Here is a 24748-nt window from a genome sequence, read left to right on the forward strand (position 1 = left end):
TGGGGCTGAGAGAGCTCCAGAGAGCCGTGACTAGCCCAAGGCCACCCAGCTGGCTTCAAGTGGAGGAGTGGGGAATCAAGCCCGGCTTTCCAGATTATAATCCCACGCTCTTAACCACTACACCAAACTGACTAGATGATATGTAGCCATCAAAAGATAATGTGTGCTTTTAAAACTCCATCTTTTGATCAGTGCAAGAGAAGCCCCTTCCTTCCAGATCATTCATCTGAAACACTATCATTGACATTAAAAACTGCTGCTAGTCCAAGGAGCAAAGTTTGAAGCCTTTCTCCAGCCTCCAACACAACTCACTCTCCTTTTGGAGAAAGAGCTGCTTCAGACAGAGGAGGGCTTCTTAGGCTTGGAATGGCTGGATCCACCCAAATATATGGTGCATTAACCTGCTTTTACAAGTTCAAATAAACTGTTTGTTAGAGAAGAACATGTATTGTTTTACACCACTTGAAAAAGTTATTTAAATGGAGATAGAGACTGGTATATAGTTAATTACAGAATATGATGACACCAAAATTTGTTCAGTCAGTCTGCGTGCTTTGTCTATTACATGATAATTGCTGTTCTTGCCTTCTCAACTGAATATAGGCCTGTACAACTTTTGAACCCAGTATAGCAGACATATATTGAGATCTGACAAATGCTTGAGAGCCCTCTCCCAATCAAAAAAGGAGGTTTGCTGGGGTCCAGTGGACTGTCTTCACTGGCTGGTGGACTGAAACTGGCTACACAGGTCTCTAGTTGTACATGCCTGCTGACATTTTCTTTCACTGTTTTCAGCAATCACCCAGCAGTGTTGGAGGGCTAGGAAGTGATTCACCCACATCTATATCTTTCCTATGATTTAAAAGGGATTTACTTCAGAGTTTAAAGAACTATATAGCCTCATTCAGAATTAATTACAGTTGCATAATTCTTGACACATCCGTTCAGAATTGTCTTATATATTTCAAATACCACAAAAGGTGAACGTTTCATTTCCAGTTTCTGTATTTTTATGCAATGACAGTTCTAACAACAGCCCCAAAGAGTATTTAAAAAAACAACATAATTATAAATCTGTTGCAGGAGAGGTTATGGATATTGTGTATTTTGGAAGATCTTCTAAGCGGACCACGTCTAAGATGATTGGACACTATGGCAATGGACTTAAATCGTGAGAGTTATTTCTGTCTTTATTTTTTCTGGTTGTAATGATTTGGAGGCCCGCAAGTCTAAAGAATCTATTAATGAAGAAAATTTCATATTCCTCCCATTATTGTACATAAAAATGGTTTTGTGTTCTTGTCTATCTTAAACGAATATGTCTAAAAAGTTTACTGTGATGCACTCTCAGTTGGGCTGTCCTAGAAGACAGTTCAGAAAAATCGGTTGGTCCATTTTTAGGCGGGTAGCTGTGTTGGGCTGCAGTGGAACAGCAGGATTTGAGTCCAGTGGTACCTTAGAAATTAACAAGATGTTGATCTCCAAGGGGCCACTGGACTCACTTGCTAATCAATTGGTCCAAAATGTTTTGGCAAAGATCCTTGTGGGAATGATCTGGAGCAACCATATTAAGCCAGTGTTGTACCATCTATACGGGCTTATAGTTTGTTTGTAGGCTTAATATAAGGTGTTGGCTTAAGTACATGAAAGGTACATGAAAGACTACCTCCACAGTATACCAACCAGTCTACAACTTGAGATCAGCCCTTCAACAGGAACTAACCTCAGCAAAGGTTCAGTAGATGGGAACCTCGAGGAGGATTTGTTCAGCTGCTCTGGAATTCACACTGAGAACTGAGAACAGCAGTTTCCCTAAGAGCCCTGGGTGGATCTTAACAGTAACACCTGCCCTTTCTGGAGATCCTTTGAGTTGACCCATTGAATTAAATTGTGTTGGGAGTGTAGATTGGTTGTAGGCACTACTGATGTTTTGAAACAATTGTATTGGTTTTTTATTAATTTTATTGTATTTGTTGATTGTGGCAAACTCACCTTTGGAACTGTTTAAATTGAAAGGTAGTCTATAAGGGAACTAAATAAATACATATTTTGAGTGTATTTCTTAATTCTACAAGATGCATCAGGAAGAAAGATAGCTGAGGGTAAAATTCCTTCCTGTATTGATAGCTGAGGGTAAAATTCCTTCCTGTATTGATAGCTGAGGGTAAAATTCCTTCCTGTATTGATAGCTGAGGGTAAAATTCCTTCCTGTCAAAGAAGACATATACCCACTTGGTTTGTACAGAGTGGCAACATTATGAAGAATACTACTATTATAAAATCTGCTTTTCCCCTATGTCCTGACTGTAGGGGATCCATGCGTATAGGAAAAGACTTCATATTATTCACCAAGAAAGAGAATACCATAACATGCCTTCTTTTCTCTCGGACATTTTGTGAGACAGAAGGTCTCACTGAGGTAATTATATTTTTCTTTAGTTTCATTTATCATAATATAGCCATCAGTATCAATTTACCATTTCTCCTCTACAGAGTCATGTGTTGGTCTCACCCTGTCATGAAAACATGCAAAGGTCCTGTTACTGAGCGACAAAATATGTCACTCTGAATACTGAGTGACTTTAAAATACATATTTTGAAGCTCTCCTATTAATAAATATATAACTGGTTAGTGTAAAATAGAAGAGATCCGTATGGATATCCTGTGTAAAAATCCAGATCATGTTTTCTATGGATGCCAGAAACCAAAATACATGTTAACTCCTTAATTCTTTTTTCAAAAACCAGTGGGAGGAAAAGGTTATATGTTGGTCAGCTTATTATTAATAATTCTGAAATCATTTATTTGCAATGGCTGCACTGAAGTCTGGAAATGAATTTATCACCAGAGTCTTCCGTTAAAGGTCTTTCATTGAAGACTCTCTCAGGTCAGAAACAGTGTCCCAGTAAAATGGATTGTTCTAGTGTTTTCTGAATATTGTGATTTTTAATGTACAATTAGCATCTACATGTAGACCTATATAAATAAGGACTGGCCTATGTGGAGAAGAGAAAGGTATTACTGACACATGGTGGCATATATATCACTTTGGAGAATGAGCCTAGAGTAATATAACTGATGTCATTCGGTTCTGTAAAAGTATTGCCTGAGTTCCTTTTTTATTGTTGTTGGTAAGAATCTGTTTTGGAGGCTCTCTTTCTATAAGCAGGAATGGCTTGCCATCCAAATTAGTATACTGCCCTTCAGGATAACTTAATGCCCACTCAGAGCGGTTTACAAAGTATGTCATTATTATCCCCACAACAAAACACCCTGTGAGGTGGGTGGGGCTGAGAGAGCTCCAGAGAGCCGTGACTAGTTCAAGGTCACCCAGCTGGCTTCAAGTGGAGGAGTGGGGAATCAAACCGGGCTCTCCAGATTAGAGTCCCACGCTCTTAACCACTACACCAAACTGGCTCAAACAATTTTTTTTGTATAATTCAATTTTTACACGGCTTCTCTTCAGTTAAGATCTTGAAGCGGTTCACAACAATTACAATGGTTAAAAACAGTACAAAAATATTATATTCAATGAAATCACAATAAAACAGCCTAATAAAAATAATTAAAAGGCTAAAGGCACACTCCCAAAAGCAAAAGGAAGTCCAACAGTACCACACTGAAGCAAGTGAATGAATGGAAACCCACCAGAACCAGAGTGCTTCAAGGTGACCAACATCAAACTAGAGAATAATGTCAAAACAGAGAATTCCACTCAAACCAAAATGAAGCAAGGGACACTTTTGCAACTTAGCCCAACTGAACAGTGTCACTTATAGAACCCAGGCAGACAAGGAGAGCTCCTGCACAGATTGGCCAGTTGCTCTCCCCTCCCTGCCTCACTCCCCCTCCCTTCTCTCCCTCTCTTTCTGGGAAAAAGCAGAAGTCCAGAAAGAAGCCAGCTAGAGGCTGAAGCCTTGTTCCCCAGATTTACCAGGGGTCTAGATCCAGGATTCTCTGGATTCAGGGAAGCTGGATTTAGCCAGATCTGTGAAAATCCAGCTTTCTGCTTGAATACCAGATCCATATTGCATACACCTAGAAAGGATCCTGAGAGTATATGTACCACACATATACTGCAGGAGAGATTATCATCACTATCACGTTTAAAGTGCTTTTCACCTCTTAGGTGTAAAGAGTGAAGCTAACTGTATCATTCTCATTTCTTTAGAGGGGATGGGAGAAAAAAGCAATAGCCAGCAACTCACCCACTCCCACCCCTCACCCTGCTAGCTGCTGCACTTGAATAATCTCTAGATTATGCCACTCTCTTGTATTTTTTAATAGGTCATCGTTCCAATACTTTCATGGTCAAGTAGTACAAGAAAGCCTGTAATGGATGATCCTGAGAAATTTGCCACCCAGTTGTCTATCATTTCTAAATATTCTCCTTTTAAGAGTGAAGCTGAACTCATAAAACAGTTTGATGTTATCTATGGGGGAAAGGGTGAGTTTTTATCCTTCCAAAGTATATCACTCAGGGCCAAACTAGGTATGACTTTTTCCTTGGTTCAACTTGTGTCAAATGTATATTCATACCTGCACATGTCCTTCAGTATTTTGTGTGTCACCTGCCCACACAATCACCCATGCATTTGATATTGATCCATGTGTTCCACCCCCATTCATGAAGAGAGACTGAATTCTAGAAGATCCCAAGTAAATCGATATTTTTAAAACATTCACTTGTGATCCCCTTACAGTTTATGTAAACTGCTAGGTGGTGCCCATATTTTTTTCCTTATATTTTACTGAATGTCCATGGTATTAACACATTCTGTCCTATCCAATGTGATATCAAGGGAGAGAAAGACTGAAGAAAAAAATATGGGGGGAGGATTCTTTTTGTTTCTAAAAACACTTTTAAAAATATACCCCCAGGTCAGCTGCCACAGCTCTAAACAATCACCCATTCCCAGTAATTGTAAAGCCCCTACAGAGCATGCTCACAAAGATCTTGTGACTCCTACAATTAAAAGATGAGAGGAAAAAAGTTGGAGGAACTAAGACAGACCCATAGTCATTTAAGCATGGAGGAGAGAGGAGCATGACTGTTGCAAAGATGCACATGAAAGCAGGTGCACATGGATTAACCCAGTGATACTAGAATCTTCAGCAGTGAGACTAGAAAAGGAATCCGCAGGTGGTGGCCCAAGAGCTCAGTCTGAGCCCCAGGAATTTCTCAGTGGTTCTGACATGGCCTAAGAAACTACCAGTCCAGCAATGCCCATTTATATCACATGAAAGGAGGCAATTGACTCCTTACCCCTGTGAATACAGCCAAAGGCCACGGGAGTGCCTTCCCTTTCATTCCCATTGTGGAATAAATAGTAAGACGAGTGCTCTGCAAAAACTTCTGTTGTGTTCAACAGAGAGAGTAGGTCATTATTGCTCTCCTTGTGTCTTGTCTCATCTACAAAAGTTCAGTGGATGGGATCGTGACATCACCATAGAGAATTAATTTGTTTTTCACACATTTGAGCAGAAGCACCAAAAAGGAAGTGCAAGACATCCATGTATCCTCTGTCAATGTGTATTATCTGTCTAACCCCAGGAACAATTTAGAGGTGTTGGCTTGGATGCTGCCTAGAATTTTGGCAGATATAGAGATGATTTTCATCAGTTTTCTTCTACCTGTGAAAGACGTCTGATTCCTGGGGTCACTTAGACCCTAGAAACAATATTTTCAGAAGCATTTCTGGACTGCCAGATGAGGTAAGAACTAGTGAAAATCACCCATTCTAGCATCCACAGAAGTCTAGGTGAAATCCAAGCCATTGGGTAAGAAGGCTGTTCATTGAACATTTAACAATGTTACTGTGGTGGTTTATTTCACATACAGTGTATGAAGATTTGTGACTCTGATTCATTTTACTGGTTGTAGCAAAGAACATAAGAGCCCTGCTGGATCAGACCAGTGGTGCGTCTAGTCCAGCATCCTGTCTCACACAGTGGCCAACCAATTATTCTGGATGGCCAGTGGTGTAGAGGCTAAGATCTTCTCATGATCTTGCCTTCTGGAACTGCTATAGATAGGTTTACTGCCTCCGAAATTGGAGGTTCCCTTAGTCACTATGGCTAGTAGCCACTGATAGTCCTAGCTTCCATTAATCTATCCAGTCACATTTTAAAGTAATCTGTGTCTGTGGCCCTGACTACATCCTCTGGCAGTGAATTCTGTATTTTAATCAATCACTGAGTAAAAAAGGATATGGTTCTGAGTGAAGTTCAAGACCTGGTGGAACATGTAGATGTTGTTGCACAAAATAGCGACAGTGATTCATGTCAATGTAAAGTCACCCCTAAAATCCACAACAGTAACCTCTGATTTCAAAATTTACAAAAATTAGGGGACCAGTTATAAGGAAGATGCAAGGGAGATTAAAGCGAGTTGATTCCCTTCAGGATGCTTGGAAGCTATTTAAAGCCACACTAACTGAAGCCCACATAATGCCTTCTCCAGATTAGGAAAGTGACTGCCATGTCTTAAAAGGATATCTGTGAGGTTAGCAATCCACATCAAGGAAGCCATAAAAACAAAAATGCTTCTTTTAAAAATTGGAAGGTCTACTCCTATGAAGTGACCAGAATGGAGCAAAGGGTCTGGCAAAAGAAGAATAAATTAACAATTAGGCAAATAAAAACAGAATTTGAGAAGGAGATTGCTAAAAACATCAAGGCAAACAATAATCATTTCTTTAAATATATCCAGAGCAGGAAACTGGCTAGAGAGGCAGTTGGGTCTTTGGATGACCCAGGGATAAAAGGATTGCTAAAGGAAGATGGGGAGATGCCAAAGAAGCTAAACAAATTCTTTGCATCTGTATTTACTGTGGAAAGTGAGGTACATGTACCTGTGTCACCTCCCCCCGCCCCCCTAACCTTTTCAGTTCTTTGAGAAAGTGAACAAACATATTGATAATGGTGACCCAGCAGATATAATATACTTGGATTTCAAAAAGCTTTTGAAAAAGTGCCTCACTAAAGACTCCCAAGTAACGTTAGTCATGGGATAATATGGTGGGTCCTTTATGGATTAAAAATTGGCTAAACAAAAGAAAGCATAGAGTAGGACTGCCTTCTGCTTGGCTCTATGACCAACTTTATCTCCACCCATAAATTCTGCTGGGGAGTTTATGCTCTTTGTGTTTCATAGTTTGACTCCATGCCCTCTTTGATATACAACACAATACCTCTCCCAACATGTCCCTCCCTGTCCTTCCTACAAAGCTGGCCAGGGCTGACCATCTCCCACTGATTTCCCCCCACTCTGCTATGTTCCTGAAATACCACTATATCTACATTGTCATTTAGCACCAAAGCACTCCAGCTCCCCCATTTTATCTCAGAGGGTTGTAACATTAGCATATAGACACATATAGCATGTTTCTCTCTCCACCAACCCTTGTCTCCCTTGGCCCTTTTGTCTCCACACATGGCTATTCTTTCTCATCCTACTCTCACTCCCAGATTCTACAAATAATACCCTGAGTATTATCCCTTTGGACTGAGTTGTCCTAAACTGAAAGATTCCCCAACTCTGTTTAAAAGTTGTTCCCTCACCTTTTTTATATTAACCACCAGGGGCATATTTCCCCTTTGGTTCAAGTGGAGCCTCTCTCTTTTGTACAGGTTTGGCTTGTCCCCGAAAGTTCCCCAGTGCTTAACAAATCTAAACCTCTCCTCCCAGAACCACTTGCTCACCTACACATTGAGACCCCTAATCTGTGCCTTTTTAGCTGGTCCTAAGCATGGAACCAGCAGCAGTTCTGAGAATGCTACTTTTGATGACGTTAACTTTCTGCTCAGTAACCTAATTTTTTCCTTCAGGATCATAGTACTATATTTCTTACATTTTCCAATGTCATTGGTGCCAATATGCACCCCATGACCGCTGACTCCTCCCCAGCACTATCTGTCAACCTATCTAGACAGGGCATGATGCCAGCCCCCCAATGTCAGCATAGGGATCCTTGCCCCCACCTTTTGCTCCCCCCAGTACCACTCACCTGGCAGGGACAGGAGGGGGGAGACAGGACTGGGGCCACTGGAGCACACAGTGAAATGACGTGCATGCTCCAGAGGTCTTGATGACACTTCCAGTTGAAAATCGGAGGCTACAGGATCTTAGCAGGGCCAAATCAGCCCAAAACACAGCAAAATTGTTTGGGGCCAATTTTGCCCCTACTGAGACCCCATTTCTTCTGTTTTTCAACTGGAAGTTACATCCTTCGGAGCACGCAACCTGAGTAGGGCCCCTTGTCTGCAATTCAACCACCAGTCCTCCATCTAGGAGGCAAGGGAACTGGCAACCCTGCCTTTGCACCAGGAAGGCAGAGTGGTCAAAATGCCAGCCACAGACGCCACACTCTTTATTAGTTTTATAAGTTAATTGCTAAAAAATATATTCTTTGGAGCTTTTGCCTAGCATGACCTTTAAACAGTAGGAAAGACTTTCAAACCTTGTTAATTGCATATTTACCATTGTTGAGGCTTTTAAAAGTCATTATTAAACTGCCTTTGTACCAGGAAGGCAGAGTGGTCAAAATGCCAGCCACAGACCCCACACTCTTTATTTCTAATCAAATCACCCACTACCAAAAGTCTACCTCCCTGCAGCCACAGAGTGGTATCCTCGGTGTAAAAGGGTATTGATCCATCATCCAAGGAAGGATCATGTCCCTCGTCCTCAGCCTTGACATTGTTCAACCTTGAGATGCTCAGTCTCCACAAAAGAAGAGGAGCAAAGGAGTGGGACTGTTCTATTAGGTCCCTGGAAGTCTCACCCACATACCTCTCCCTCTCTCCCCCCCCCCACCTCTCTCAGCTTCTCTGGTCAGCAACCCTAGCCTCAAGGGAATGAACCTGTTTCCTGAGAACCAGAATTTCATGCATTGAGCACACACCCACAATTTCTGCCCAGTAGGCAGATAATCATACTTGCGGCACTCCCTGCAAAACAGTGGATAGCCCCCACTCCTCTGTAGGCTTTCTACTTTTGTAACAATTTTGGTTGTTTTGAGGGTGTTTTAGATTTCTGTGCCAGGAAGGATAATGTGATACACTGGCCTTGCTAATGCAGAACTTGTATGTCACATCTTTGAGAAACTCTGACTTCAACGGTACTCTTCTGCACCCCCTCAGACTTTCTTGCTAAACTTCTAGCTCATCTCTCCTGTTAGAAGTCTCCATTTGAAAGCTCTGGGTGCAAGCTCCCTGGAAACTTGTGTACCTCTAATGAATATGGTTCAGAAATATCAGATGGCAGTTGATATATATTAATTTTTTTAAAGAGATTAATCTTGTGAATAGTCCCCACCCCAATAGTGTAATGATCCTCTACTTTATCACTTCATGGCCATTTTAATTGATGCCTTTAATAGGTAGATGATATTTTAGTAATCTATATTAAATTTTACATCTAGGAACTCTGATGATGATATACAATTTGAAACTCATGCTCAATGGCGAACCAGAACTTGATATTCAGACAGATGAAGTAGATATATTGATTGCTGGAGCGCATGAAAAGTAAGTTCAATTATCATCATAATATACAAACAACATAAATAATAATATTCCTTACAATCAATTTGAGTGGCTTGTTCTTCAGGTGCTGTTGAAATCTGTGAATGGGACTGCTTTCACATGGAGACAATTCTCTGTGTAGCTCTTGCTTCTGCTAAAAATGCTTAGCTTTCACTGCAGCAATGGAGAGTCCACATGGCAGTTTTCCTTGCACTGTCTTGGACTCAGCCCCACCACCACAGCCCAGAGAGCTTTTTGCAGGGGAAATGGTAGCCATGGGGGTTCGAGGAATCTTAAAAAATGCTGACCTTCATATTCATATGGTATGGAAAATTATTTTGACTGCTAAGGTACCAAAAGCAAATCAAACTAGGTTTGTGAAAGATTTCAGGAAACCCAGGGGAGGGAGAGACCCAGGAAATGGATTATTAGGAACCAAAGTCATGGGGATTCCCCCCCCCCCCAAAAAAAACCTCCCATTTGGATACCAAAGTAGAGCAAAAATCTCTGTGGAAGTAATCCAGAATGATACTCCAATAACATTGTAGTATGTTTGGGAACACAACTAGACACTACAGCTTCCTTTGAGACAACCCAGAGTCACTGCTGCTATTTTACTTCAGGAATTCTTCTTGGAAAATGCCGCAGGAACCTGATGCAGGAACCATGGTGCAGTGGGAGAAGGGGCTCCTGTCTTTACCTGCACCATTTTTTGAGGGCAGGATTGGGCCCTCATGGTACAGTTCCTAGATGATTCTGAAACTTCAAGGATTCAGTGACCTATACGTTTAATAATAATAATAACTGTGATTATATACTGCTCTTCTAAACAGGTTGTTGCCCCAGTTAGAGTGGTGAACAAAGTCAGTGTTATTATTATCCCCACAATAAAGCTGGGAGCTAAGGCTGTGGGCAATAGCTTACCCAAGGCCACTTACTGAGCTTATGAAAGTAGTGGAATTCAAACCAGCTGATTCACAGCTTAACCACTATGCTACAGCAGCTTGCCTTGCTAGGTGGGGCAAGCTTTTCAGGATTCATAGTTGACAAGGTCCCTCTTTTTGCCAGTCCTTATTTCAGAGATTCCATAGGAATGAGGGAATCTATCTTTGTCCAAATCAAAAAATGGGGGTGGGGGGATGCTGTGCTAATGTTCCCTCCAGAAAGGAACAGATCAATGAAATTTTCCCATGATCATTTGGATTTTCTACTTAGAGCGTTTTATACAGAGCCAGCTGTTTCAGCACTTGCAAAGACACACACGGGAAACAAGATTGCCTGGTCCTGCTGTGCCCTCAAGATTGGGCCCTTGTGGCATTTTTAAATGGTCAGTTTCTTCTCTAAATTGGCATTGGCATCCACAGGTCAAATCCATGGAGGACATAACATTTAGTTTGGACCGGATGCAGTAAGCTCATTGTGTGTTCTGCTATTATTCAGCAAGGATTCATATTTAGGAACATTTAACACACATTAGTTATGCCTTAATTATCAAGAGATTCTGAGTGCACATTCTTGCTTCGTATGTTCAAAACAGATTGTCAGACTATGGAATTGTCTAGAAACAAAATAAAATAAAATCCAGCTGATACACTTTTAAAGCATCAGAAAAACACTAACAGTGCAATCCTAAGCAGAATTACACCTTCTGAAATCTATTAGGGTCAGTGGGCTTAGACGGGTGCATGTCAGCTTAACATTCCATTGTGTGGACCCAATCATGAGTAAGACATTTGTTTTACCATTCTAAGGTAGTGTTCTCGATAACTGGTTAGGGAGGGTTTTTTCTCTTGGACATTCTTGCTAAAAAACTTCTCCAGTAAATGGGTAAAATTGCCATTTATCTAACATTTGAACTAGTTACAATTTACTTAAAAAGATCTATAGAACACTTTATGGAGCTGAAGAGCATTTATTTCGAGCTCTGTGGGGTTTCAGAGCTTGTTTAGGTGTAGCTGATTATGCCTATAATTTCTTACATGTGGCCAGGCCTTTTTTTGTATCTGCTACCTTTAAGGGAGGGCTCTTCCAGTACTGAACTGCTACCTTTGAGGGAGGGCTCTTCCAAGGCCTGAGGGGGGAATTGGTGGATATCAGCACAAATTTATATGTAAGCACTGTCACTTTTTTGTTTACAAAAAAGCGCTCCATGTAGTAGATTTTCTCCCTTTGGGCTTAAGTTATTCTTTCTTAAATGCTTTTCTTTGCCAGCCTTCCAGAGCAACGATCACTGAGGGCTTATACAGCTCTATTATATTTTGACCCACAAATGAGGATATTCATTCAAGCCCAGAAAGTAGAAACCAAACGCTTACCATACTGCTTTTATAGGCCCAGGTGAGTCAGCTCCTCTTACTATTACACAGCTAGATGTTTAAATTTTCAAAGCAATGTGTTTGGAAGCATTTAACTACCCTTTTTGGCCATAACAAGAAATTGACTTTGATGGCAGAGCAATTTATAATCTAAGGCAAATTCCGATCACCCCGGCAGGCTGGACCATTAAAAGGTAATCAGCTGTGACCAAATACTTTTGACCCAGAGCAAAGAACACTCTGCATAAGATAATCACCTCACATCAGATTTTTTTCACTGTTTTTTTTTCTTCTTCACTGAGTGAAAGTTGTTTAGTCTGTTCTGTAAAGGTGCCACAAAATAATTTTAGGCCATTTTATGAGTTCAGTTCTTTAATGGACTTCAGTCTTAGAACCTGTAGCACACACAAAACAACAGAGCAAGGCAAATCAATGTACTAATGGGGGTTACAAGAAAGCTGAGGCCTGATCAACAGTGAGATGCATGTAAAAGGAGGGAGAACATAAGTATAACATGGAGAAGCCAAACTGATTATACTTGATGTGTAGGTAAGTGTAGGTATTCACTTTGTCAAGTGACTGTAGTTTTTGTGGCTTCAAGAGACTTTTGAATAATTTGTTCTTTGTGAGACTTACTTGCATATTCATAAAAATTTTTGTCTTTCCTTGCCATGCAAGGATCATGCACTCCCTGTTCCACCTTGCCATTATGCATTTGGACTGGCACACTGTTTAAACAGCAAAAACACAGAGAGTTGCATATAAAACCATATCTCCCCACTAGGGGTGTGCAAGCCAAAAATTTTCGGCTATAGCCGAAAGTAGAAAGCCGAAAGAAGATTCTCTATCGTTAAAGCCGAAAGCCGAAACAAGAATCTCTTTCGGCTTTCGACTTTCGGGATTCTTTCGGCATTATTTCGGCATTCTTTCGGCTTTTTTCTAAGGGAAAATGCCTCCGTCTTCCAGGACGCCTGGAGGAGGCATTTTCCCACCAAATAAGCCCAAAATTGGTGGGGACCTTCCTCTAACCCTTCTCTAACAACCACCCAAGTTTCAGACAGATTGGACTTTGGGGGGCCATGTTATGGCCCCCCAAAGCAGGTCCCCCCATCCTCCCATAAGAAAGCGAAGGAGCAGCATATTGTTAGCATGCTGCTGCTGATCTTTCTTCATTATTTCCTATGGGGAAAAAATGAAGAGGCAGGCTTCCTTTGCCAGGGGTGGCATTTTGCATGCAAAATGCCCCCCAGCCCTCAGGGGCCCTTCTCCCACCCCTCCTCCCACCCCCCACCAAGGCTCAGCCTGCTCCCACTTGGGGGGGCCATTTCATGGCCTCCCCAAGTAGGTGCTCTAATCTCTACCACTGACAGCTGGGGGAGGCTTGTGTTGCCAGGGGTGGCATTTTGCATGCAAAATGCCCCCCAACCCTCTGGGGCCCTTCTCCCACCCCTCCTCCCACCCCCCACCAAGGCTCAGCCTGCTCCCACTTGGGGGGGCATTTCATGGCCTCCCCAAGTAGGTGCTCTGCTCTCATCTCTACCACTGACAGCTGGGGGAGGCTTGTGTTGCCAGGGGTGGCATTTTGCATGCAAAATGCCCCCCAGCCCTCTGGGGCCCTTCTCCCACCCTTCCTCCCACCCCCCACCAAGGCTCAGACTGCTCCCACTTGGGGGGGCCATTTCATGGCATCCCCAAGTAGGTCCTCTCAGCCCCTAAAGTCCACCCCTTACAGCCCCACACAAACCCAATTCCCCCCCAGCTGCCACACACAGACCCAAATCCCCACATTAGCCCCTCACAGACCCAAATCCACCCCCACCTGCCCCACACCCATAACCCCAGGAACAGGCTGGCAAAGGCCAGCCCTCTCCCTTTGTTCCCTATGCTGGGAACTTCTAAACTCTCTTTCCCTAGGCAATTCTGCACAGCCCAGGGGTGCCACAATGGTGGGCACACTTCTGAGTGCCAGCTGGTCCCTGTGAAAGAGCACCTGAACCACAGACACCCTCCCTCAAATTCCCCCACCACCTACAGAGATGGCTGGCCAGCCAGCCCCATTGTTCCCTATGATGGGAACCAACTGCACAACAAAGAATAAAACAAGAACAACACAAAATAAAGTTTTAAAAAAATTATTTTCTCCCTTCCAAAGTACAAGTAGGCAAAGCATTATGACACATTACACCAGCAGTCCCCCACACAGAAAAATTAAAACAAAACTCACTTAACATCAGAGAATCACAAAGCATGATTCCTGTCAAAAACACTTTATTTCTTGAACAGCTTTAGGTTACACAGCAGGGGGGAACACCAAAGGGCATGGCAGCACTATCTTACAGAAAAATAACACAACTCACTTAACATCAGAGAATCACAAAGCATGATTCCTGTCAAAAACACTTTATTTCTTGAACAGCTTTAGGTTACACAGCAGGGGGGAACACCAAAGGGCATGGCAGCACTATCTTACACAAAAATAACACAACTCACTTAACATCAGAGAATCACAAAACACAATTCCTGTCAAAAACACTTTATTTCTTGAACAGCTTTAGGTTACACAGCAGGGGGGAACACCAAAGGGCATGGCAGCACTATCTTACACAAAAATAACACAACTCACTTAACATCAGAGAATCACAAAAACACAATTCCTGGCAAAAACACTTTATTTCTTGAACAGCTTTAGGTTACACAGTAGGAGGGCACAACAGGGCATGATAGCAATGTACTACAAAAAATAATACAACCCACTTCACCGTTTTTGACAGCAATTGTGTTTGTGTGATTCTCTGATGTGAAGTGAGTTGTGTTATTTTTGCGTAGTACACTGCTTTCCTGCTCTGCGGTGCCTTCCTACTGTGTAACCTAAAGCAGTTACAGAAATAAAGTGCTTTTGACAGCTATTTTTTGGGGTGATTCTTTAATGTGAAGTGAGTTGTGTTATTTTTGTGTAAGATACTGCTTCCATGCCCTTTGGTGTCCCCCCCTGCTGTGTAGCCTAAAGCTGTTCAAGAAATAAAGTGTTTTTGACAGGAATTGTGCTTTTGTGATTCTCTGATGTTAAGTGAGTTGTGTTATTTTTGTGTAAGATAGTGCTGCCATGCCCTTTGGTGTTCCCCCCTGCTGTGTAACCTAAAGCTGTTCAAGAAATAAAGTGTTTTTGACAGGAATTGTGTTTTTGTGATTCTCTGATGTTAAGTGAGTTGTGTTATTTTTGTGTAAGATAGTGCTGCCATGCCCTTTGGTGTTCCCCCCTGCTGTGTAACCTAAAGCTGTTCAAGAAATAAAGTGTTTTTGACAGGAATCATGCTTTGTGATTCTCTGATGTTAAGTGAGTTGTGTTATTTTTCTGTGTGGGGGACTGCTGGTGTAATGTGTCATAATGCTTTGCCTACTTGTACTTTGGAAGGGAGAAAATAATTTTTTTAAAACTTTATTTTGTGTTGTTCTTGTTTTATTCTTTGTTGTGCAGTTGGTTCCCATCATAGGGAACAATGGGGCTGGCTGGCCAGCCATCTCTGTAGGTGGTGGGGGAATTTGAGGGAGGGTGTCTGTGGTTCAGGTGCTCTTTCACAGGGACCAGCTGGCACTCAGAAGTGTGCCCACCATTGTGGCACCCCTGGGCTGTGCAGAATTGCCTAGGGAAAGAGAGTTTAGAAGTTCCCAGCATAGGGAACAAAGGGAGAGGGCTGGCCTTTGCCAGCCTGTTCCTGGGGTTATGGGTGTGGGGCAGGTGGGGGTGGATTTGGGTCTGTGAGGGGCTAATGTGGGGATTTGGGTCTGTGTGTGGCAGCTGGGGGGGAATTGGGTTTGTGTGGGGCTGTAAGGGGTGGACTTTAGGGGCTGAGAGGACCTACTTGGGGATGCCATGAAATGGCCCCCCCAAGTGGGAGCAGTCTGAGCCTTGGTGGGGGGTGGGAGGAAGGGTGGGAGAAGGGCCCCAGAGGGCTGGGGGGCATTTTGCATGCAAAATGCCACCCCTGGCAACACAAGCCTCCCCCAGCTGTCAGTGGTAGAGATGAGAGCAGAGCACCTACTTGGGGAGGCCATGAAATGCCCCCCCAAGTGGGAGCAGGCTGAGCCTTGGTGGGGGGTGGGAGGAGGGGTGGGAGAAGGGCCCCAGAGGGTTGGGGGGCATTTTGCATGCAAAATGCCACCCCTGGCAACACAAGCCTCCCCCAGCTGTCAGTGGTAGAGATTAGAGCACCTACTTGGGGAGGCCATGAAATGGCCCCCCCAAGTGGGAGCAGGCTGAGCCTTGGTGGGGGGTGGGAGGAGGGGTGGGAGAAGGGCCCCTGAGGGCTGGGGGGCATTTTGCATGCAAAATGCCACCCCTGGCAAAGGAAGCCTGCCTCTTCATTTTTTCCCCATAGGAAATAATGAAGAAAGATCAGCAGCAGCATGCTAACAATATGCTGCTCCTTCGCTTTCTTATGGGAGGATGGGGGGACCTGCTTTGGGGGGCCATAACATGGCCCCCCAAAGTCCAATCTGTCTGAAACTTGGGTGGTTGTTAGAGAAGGGTTAGAGGAAGGTCTCCACCAATTTTGGGCTTATTCGGTGGGAAAATGCCTCCTCCAGGCGTCCTGGAAGACGGAGGCATTTTCCCATAGAAAAGCCGAAAGAAAGCCGAAAGAATCCCGAAACGTTTCGGCTTTTTTCTTTCGGCTACCCGAAACGTTTCGGCATTCCCCGAAACGTTTCGGCATTCCCCGAAAGAAGCCGAAACACTTTTGTTTCGGCATTCTTTCGGCATTCTGAATGCCGAAACGCACATCCCTACTCCCCACCACCACCACTTTTAGAGGGTAAGATTACTGCATAATTAGCCCTTAGCATGTATGAAAATAACACGCTGCACACAATTCTCCCAATGAGTAAAATTGTCATATTGTCTAGAAGAGACAATAGCCCCTTTTAGACAAAATGGTGATGCTATGTGTTACGACCTTTTCTTTCTCTTGGGTAGATTTTGCCCTTCATCTTTCTCTTACGCTCTCTGGGTAGATTGCTGCCACCAGGAATATTAAATTCCAGAATAACTTAAATTTTTCCTTTTAGTAACGTGCCCAAGGGTCAGGCTTTTTTGTGGTACTATGTGGCCCTGAGGAAAGGAATGGGATGTAGGAATGACAGATACTCTGGGATAAAAAAACAAAAACAAAATAAACTTTTATTTTTATAAGAAACGTATTGGTTTCATATTATTTCTTAAGCTTGATAGGTTCAAAAGAGTCGTTCTCAATTCTTAAAGTTACTTAAACCCAGTCACACAGATCTTCTCTCAGGCTTCACACACAGTTTGCTTGCTTTTGATATTAATTTCTCTCTCAATTAGAAGTAAGACTTTTTCTCAGGTGCACACACAGTTTCCCTGCTTTTCCCTGACTGAATGTTCTTTCACAAACACACAGTTCAGGTTTCCACATAGGTTATATTTCTCTCGGACAATTTAAACAAGCTCAGACTGCACACAGCTTGCCTGCTTTCTCCTGACTAAATATTTCTCTCAGATCTGCTTAAAAATATGCAGGCTGCACACAACTTGCCTCTCTTGCCCTGACTGAATCTTTTTTCTCCACTCTCAGTCTAAAACTGCATTCACTCCACCCACACTCTCAGTCATAGGCTGATTCTGCACACGTTGGATAATGCACTTTATCAATCGTTTGAGGTGGATTTTTTGTTCCGCACACGAAAAAATCCGTTCCAAATGATCTATAAAGAGGATTGGAAGTGCATTATCCAATGTGTGCGGAATCAGCCATCAACCAATCACATCACTCACTCATCCCTCTCTTTCACCCCCACTCTTCATCTATGCCACACCAAGCATTTAAAGACACATACACACATTTACTTAAAATCATTACACTGTGCATCAGGAGGACTCAGGAGTATTGTGTTTAATGCATTCTCTGCATATGTGTGGTGAAAGGTAACATCTGAAAGGGGCAGTTATTGGGAATACGTGTGTACCTGCCATTCACAAGTTATATCAAATGTGTAGAGCAGGCAGAGAACAATTTATCTAGTGTTCTGAGTGTGGCCTTCTGCAAATGGGAATAATAGGGGTCTGCTTCACAGAGGTGTTATGAATGAGACGGGGGATGCTGCAAATTTCACTGTGAGCACATTTGATGGTTGAACTTACTGTGTTTGAAGACAGTTATCAGATGACAGCTGACCACTCATTTGTCCAGTTCATGTCAAGCAGCCGTGAATGCCAGCCAACACAGTTTGCATTAGGTTTTCTCAAAACTGCACATATTTAAGGAGGCTGCTGATTCACACTGATTGGCAGCTATTAGCATCACTAAGGGCTATTTAACCAAACACCCAAAGGTAGAATTTTGGTGAAATATAGCATTTATATTTATATGATTTGTGAGTGATCTAAACCAGTATGCATCAGGGGTTCCCAAAACTGGATGCATAAGACATTGCTGATTCAAACGAATCAGGAGCCATTAGCATCACCAAGCACTACTTGCATTAAGACTGAAGGGTAGGTTTTTGTTGAAGCATGGCATTTATTGATGACTGATTTATATGATTTGTGAGTGATCTAATTGTCTATTTAAACAATTGCCTGCTGAATAGAGCAGTTATGCAGCAATAATGGGAGATGGTAGCCCTCGATGAGGCTGTGTGAGAACTCACATACACAAAAAGCCAGTTGCACTGTGTTGCATGGTTAGTAAGAAATCCAGTGAACTAACCTGTCAAGCACCCACAAACAGATCAATGACTTATCAAACCAGTCATCAAAAGATATGCCGCTGTTTGCAAATGGAGAACAGGAAGTGAGCTGAACCAATGAGTGTTCGTGCATTTATAAATAAAACTAAGACTAACTACGTTCAGTACTTGAGTGATAAATATATAAATGTAACTTGATTATATATTTTGTGTCTTAATAGGAAATATCCATATACCTCACCATTTAAAGAAATTGCTACTGATAAACCAAAAACAGCAGAAATGAAAGTGAATTGTGGTAAGTAGTGTCCTCTAATCTTAATATAAATATCACAGTTATGTTTCCATGTTCCCAAAGCTGCTCTGAGTGGCTGCTAACTTTATTTGTTAACAGGAATACGTAGTATGCACAACGTTCGCTTTACTTCACAATGACTCATTTTCTCCACCTCCTCAGAGAATTCAGGTGGCCTGGTTTATTTCCTTTACAGGAGGTATTTTGCAGTAGTGCTTGAGAGTAGGGATGCTCTAACACCTGCCAATTCTGCTCACTTTCTGTTCACCAATGGCAATCAGGTTGTCAGTTAAACAGTGGGCCCTTCAGCTGTTGGCAACCTGTTGCCATCTCTTGGCAAGAATACGCTACTTGTAACCAGCAGAAACTGACACCCCACTAAAGTAAGATCAGCTAGGAGTTGGCATTTGGTATCTGCTTGGGAAATTTTATCTATAACCAGCCGAGGTTTTTAGGGCACTGGTGGGGAGAAAACGTAAGTCAACTCCTGGTGATAAGCTAGAAGTCACGTTCTTCTTATCTCTTATTCTGGAGATGCATCCCAGTCTTGCTTGTGGGAGGAGGCTGATCAGAAGCCCAGCTAATTTCTCAGTGAATTTCTCATAAGAAGCCCAGCTAATTCCTCTACAACTTGGGCTGCAGGGACAAGGGATTGCTTGACGCAATCCAAACATATCTTTCATTGGCACTAGTATTAATGGCAACCAGTGTCGCAGACCACCTAACTAGATTCAGTACTGTTGATATTGTGGGTTGGGCAGGAAATACCCAAAGTAGTTTGACAAATGCTTTTGTTTACACTTGTAGCTGAACATGCTGGAAAGGGAGCAGAGGGCAGACAGAAACATTTGCAAGGCTCTCTTTTGCATGAACACAATGAGGTATAATATAAATTAAACCTTTATAAAGTATTTATAATCTATTTTTAGGAGCTGTTTAGTGTACAAGTCCCTTTGAAAGGAATGTGAGCTGTGAAACAGCATGGGACCATCTGTTAGCCTCAAACTGAGGCTAACAGGTGGACAGTATGTTTTCTATTTCAGGGTCCCTGAGATCAGTGGCTTGGTCTGGAAGTTGCAAAAAGCCAGGCCCAACTCCTAGTATTTATGCCAGGCTTAGCTAATCCGGAGACTTTATACTAACTGCCAACTGTGGAGATGAATGTGGCAGGAACCTCTCATCCCCTCACATAGTGCTCCCAAGCAGAATGAGGCCCCCACAGGTGTTCAAAATGACGTTCCCTTCAGCTGCTCTGTGGCTGCAGGAAAAGTGACCAAGGGCAAGGAATCTGTTAAAAGGGATGTTAATAATAATAACATTAGATTTATATACCGCCCTTCAGGACAACTTAACAACCACTCAAAGCGGTTTACAAAGTATGCTATTATTATCCTCACAACAGTCACCCTGTGAGGTGGGTGGGGCTGAGAGAGGAACTACAAGTGACAAAAGGCACAGATTGGACACTTGTCAGCTTCCCTCAAGTTTTGATGGGAAATGTAGGCATCCTAGTCTTGCAGCTTGGCTCTCTGTCTGCTGTCCAATGGACTTTTCAACTGTCATTTGTCCAACATTCCGCCAAGCTGCCTACATTTCCCATCAAAACTTGAGGGAAGCTGACAAGTGTCCAATCTGTGCCTTTTGTCACTTGTGGTTCCGGAGCTCTGAGGTTGTGACTTCAAGCAGAGGAGTGGGGAATCAAACCCAGTTCTCTAAGTTAGAGTCTTGCCGCTCTTAACCACTACACCAAACTGATTGTGTAGTTTGGCCCTTAGGCTGGGCACATACAGTCCATGACTCTTGCCGCTGGGTTATCCTTTGAGTGCCTGGTGCCAAATTTCCACTACCCTCCATTAATTTCAATGGCCTTGAGCAAGATAATTTCCTAGCACTTTATATTACTCCTGTGCTTTATAGTGGTCCACCTGTTGACCCACATTTCCATTTATAGCATCAATATTTGTCATATTTAGCCTAGCCACATCATTAGTTTTATAAGTTAATTGCTAAAAAATATATTCTTTGGAGCTTTTGCCTAGCATGACCTTTAAACAGTAGGAAAGACTTTCAAACCTTGTTAATTGCATATTTACCATTGTTGAGGCTTTTAAAAGTCATTATTAAACTGCCTTGGCTTCAACTTTAATTATTTCTTAAAGAATGTTTAGAAAGCACTTTCCACTTCAGAAGACTTCCAGTGTGATAATTATAGACTAATTGTACCTACACAAACGATCATTTATATTCATAGGTATGTTCGCTAGTGCTAATTCCCACTATACTTATTTGCTAGGCTTCAGACCACAATTGGACATGGGCACAAACAGCATTACGAACGCAAAAAAGCCACGAACAGCCCGATCGGCAATTCGTGAACAAGCTGTTCGTGAGACCCCATTCTAGACGAACAAGTGGTCATCGCAAGCCTTGTTCATTGTGTTCGTCCACTGTTTGTGAAGCCAGACAGTCAGGCACCTTCAATCAATTCCCTTGGCAACAGAGGCAGAGACTGCCTGAACTCTGTCTGCACTCCTGCTGTCACCCTGGAAACCCCAGTCTAAGCCCAACTTAGCTTGATGGGCAGGTCTTCCTTCCAAGTGTGGAGCTCCAAATTGGTTACAATTGGTTACATGGGAGCGGACACGAGGGGGGAAGGAAGGGAGGAGGGGAGTGTTCTGTGGCCATGGGAACTCCAATCTCATCTCTGCAAACCCTGTTAGGCAGTTCTGATTGACAACCACAGACCTCCTGTGTTGCTCTATGGGACCTCTGGTTATAAAAGGAAGTGTGCTCCAAGCTCTAGCTTTCAGTTTCAGCAGGCAGTGGAGTGGGAGAGAGCTGTTGCTAGCCTTTTGGGAGAGAGACAAGGAGAGTGCATTGGAGCTTAGATTTTTTCTGTGTGTGGTGAGATAGGGATCTGTCCCCTCTGGTTTCAGGGCTGCTGCCAGGCCCTGGAGCCAAGCTCAGTGGGCACCTTGGCTGAGGGCTAACATTATTATTAGTGCCTGATCTGGTCAGGTCTCTGGGAGTGCTGGGCTAGGGCTCTACCCCCTCCCTCTGGTTCCAGGGCTGCTGCCAGGCCCTGGGGCCAAGCTCAGTGGGCACCTCAGCTGAGGGCTCACAGTGTTCTCTCCTTTTCTTTCCTCCTTAATCCTTGTTTTCTGGCTTCGAGTGGGGGCCAAGGGTTGTCGTGGGGGGAAGTGCAAAGATTGTTCCGGTTGCCCCATGGGAAGAAGTACTGGGGCAGCAGAGACTCCCACTCCCCAAAATTTACCTGTGGAGGCTGTGGAGGAGGCCAAAGAGCTCTTGCTGCCAGGGGAAGAGGAACTCTTTAAACTGTTTGAGGAGGAGGCTGAGGTATCCATGGAGGAATGGTTGGGGTTCGATGAAACATCCATCCTGTCCCCATCCCAAACTACTGGTGCTGTCCCTGCCTGCAGTCCACCCCTCACTCCATCTTCCGTTGCCAGCTCCACAGCACGGCCAGTAACCCTTCGTCCTTCCCCTGGAACAATTAGTGGGCTGCAGTTCAAACTTTCTGTATAGAGGCACTTTCAAGCCCTTCCGAATGACTCCCGTGTGGTGCGGTGCCATGTCTGTGATGGCCTGGTGCGCAGGGGCAATGACCCGAAGCACCTGTCATCGATGGTCCTGACCAGACACCTGAAGAAGCGCCACCCGAGCCTGCGGTCTCCATCCTCAGCCAGCAAAACATTCGGCGGAGGAAGACAGAGGGCTACCAGCTCCTCTGAGCCGGGATCAGTAGAAGGGTCACTGGAATCCACCCCAAGCAAGAAGCCTTGCCCTGAGGCTGCTGCTGGTAGGAGCGGAATGGTCAGGCAGGCCGCCTTTGGGGAGGTTGTTCCATCAGGGTTGGGGATAGTGCCGTTAAAAAGAGTGAGGTCAAGGGCTCAGGAGTGGGCATTCATGTCGTGGCAGAGACGATTGCCCTGCAAGGATTCCCCCATCTGTCGTGGAGGGTGTGGGCTTCCAAAGGCTGCTTCAGCACGTTGCCCCATGGTTCTCCATGCCATCACGGCGCACCATTGGGTGTCGAGTCCTGCCTGCCCTCTACCAGTCTGTGCGAGACATGGTGTTCAGGGAGCTGTCAGCCGCCAAAGGCCATACAGAACATTTCACGGCCAACCTCTGGAGCAGCTGCCATCATGGCTACCTTGCCATCACTGCCCACTGGTGACAACCAGAGGACCTCCACCACCCCAGGCCAAGAACTGGCACCCAGAAAAAGGTGCCCTGCTTGACACCAGGCTACAGGGTAGTACTTCTCCAGGCCTGGGGGATGGACGATTCCATACTGGGAAGAACATCACCACCACCATAAAGGCGTCACTGAGGGAGTGGACGGCCAGGGGGGAAGGGTTTGTCCGTGGCTTCATGGTGATGGACTCGGGAAGCAACATGTTTGCAGCCCTGAAAGAGGCATCCCTCCCGGGCCTGGTGTGCATAGTGCACAAGCTGCACCTGGTGATGAGGGATGTGCTTAGGCTAGGGAACAAGCCAAGGGACAACTGGGACAAGGGAACGTTGTGGCTGCGCAATCTGCTGGACAGCTGCCGCCGCATTGCTTCCTACCGCAGCATTAACTCTTCCTGTGAGCTATTTCAGAGGCAGAGGGAAGGGGGACCCCAATCACCAACTCTTTCAGGACCTGCCCACCCAGTGGTAGCACTCCTACGACATATGGTAGCACTCCTACGTCATCTGGTGGAGCATAAGGGCCCGTTGCAGGATATCCTGTCATCTACAGAGGTTCTGAGGAAAGGAGCTGAGTCTCAGCTCCATGGAGTGGAGAGTCCTTGCCCAGATGTCCTGGATGTTGAAACCCTTAAAGGAGGCCATTGAGCTCCTGTGCTACTATGAGGCGAGCCTGGGTCACGTCATCCCCCTGATCCACAGGCTTGACCAGTTCCTGGCCAAGGAGCTCGAGCACGAGAAAGAGCTGCTCCCCAGGGTCAGGGCCTTTGTGAGGAGGATGCAGGCATGTGTGGCTGAGCGCTTGCATCCTCTTTGCCATGAGGTGCCGTGCCAAATGGCCTCCCTATGTGACCCCTGGATCAAGGGCAGCATCAAAATGTGAGCGGCTCAAATGTAGCACTGGAAAAAGGAGCTCCACACAGCAGTGCTCTATTTCCAGAAAGAGAGGGCAGACCTGAGGGAACTGGGCAGGGGCGAGTGGCAGACGGCGGATAAAGAGTGGGAGGAGGTGGGAAAAGAGCCACACCAGGAGAGACCCACCCAAATGGCCCCACGTGATCTCTGGGCTTCTTCGGTTGGCTGTGTGGTTGGCTGCAGCACAGTGGGCGTGTCTGTCACAGTGGAGGACTCAGCGGGGGCTATGGTGCAAGAGTACCTCACAGAGCCCACCAAGCCCCCATTCCAACCCCTTGGAGTATTGGGCGAGTAAATCTGCCATATAGCCAGACCTCTCCATCGTGGCAACCAACATTCTGTCCTGCCCTCCCACCAACTTGCAGAGCAAGCTGGTGTTATCCAACCTGGGAGACCTCCTCTGTCCCCGCTGTGCACATCTGCACCCAGGCCTGGTGGATATGTTGACCTTTGTCAAGGTCAACCTCAACTTTCTTGGGTATTCCTCCATCAACCTGGACCTACCTGGGCTCTGAGCCACCCCAAGACTACTGTGGTTCTAGGCCAAGCTCCTCTGCAGTGGGCTCTAGCCCCCTCAGTTCTCGGGGCTGCTTCCACTGCTGGTTCCCTTTGTCTTCTCCCAGACAAGTTCCCATTCCCTCTTTCAACTTCTCCCTCTCTGGATGGTGCCCAAACGACCCTTCCCCACAACTTGTCCTGCCCATCGCATCCTCTCCCTGACAAGTTCCCGGACATTCCCTCTTTCAACCTCGGCCTCTGTGGATGGAACCAATA

At 44.5% G+C, this 24748-nt stretch overlaps 1 protein-coding gene across 1 annotated transcript in view; it reads left to right on the plus strand.

Moving 5' to 3' along the window:
• The window catches only part of MORC1 (MORC family CW-type zinc finger 1), a 77456-nt gene that overhangs the window by 9716 nt on the left and 42992 nt on the right, over positions 1–24748 (plus strand). The window contains exons 5-11 of the mRNA XM_054974432.1: positions 1084–1171; positions 2311–2419; positions 4289–4448; positions 9427–9532; positions 11741–11866; positions 18771–18847; positions 19652–19725. Coding sequence (XP_054830407.1) covers positions 1084–1171; positions 2311–2419; positions 4289–4448; positions 9427–9532; positions 11741–11866; positions 18771–18847; positions 19652–19725 — 740 coding nt within the window. The remainder of the gene's footprint in view (positions 1–1083; positions 1172–2310; positions 2420–4288; positions 4449–9426; positions 9533–11740; positions 11867–18770; positions 18848–19651; positions 19726–24748) is intronic.

Source organism: Eublepharis macularius, chromosome 3 (genome assembly GCF_028583425.1).
Source record: "Eublepharis macularius isolate TG4126 chromosome 3, MPM_Emac_v1.0, whole genome shotgun sequence".
Classification (NCBI taxonomy): domain Eukaryota; kingdom Metazoa; phylum Chordata; class Lepidosauria; order Squamata; family Eublepharidae; genus Eublepharis; species Eublepharis macularius.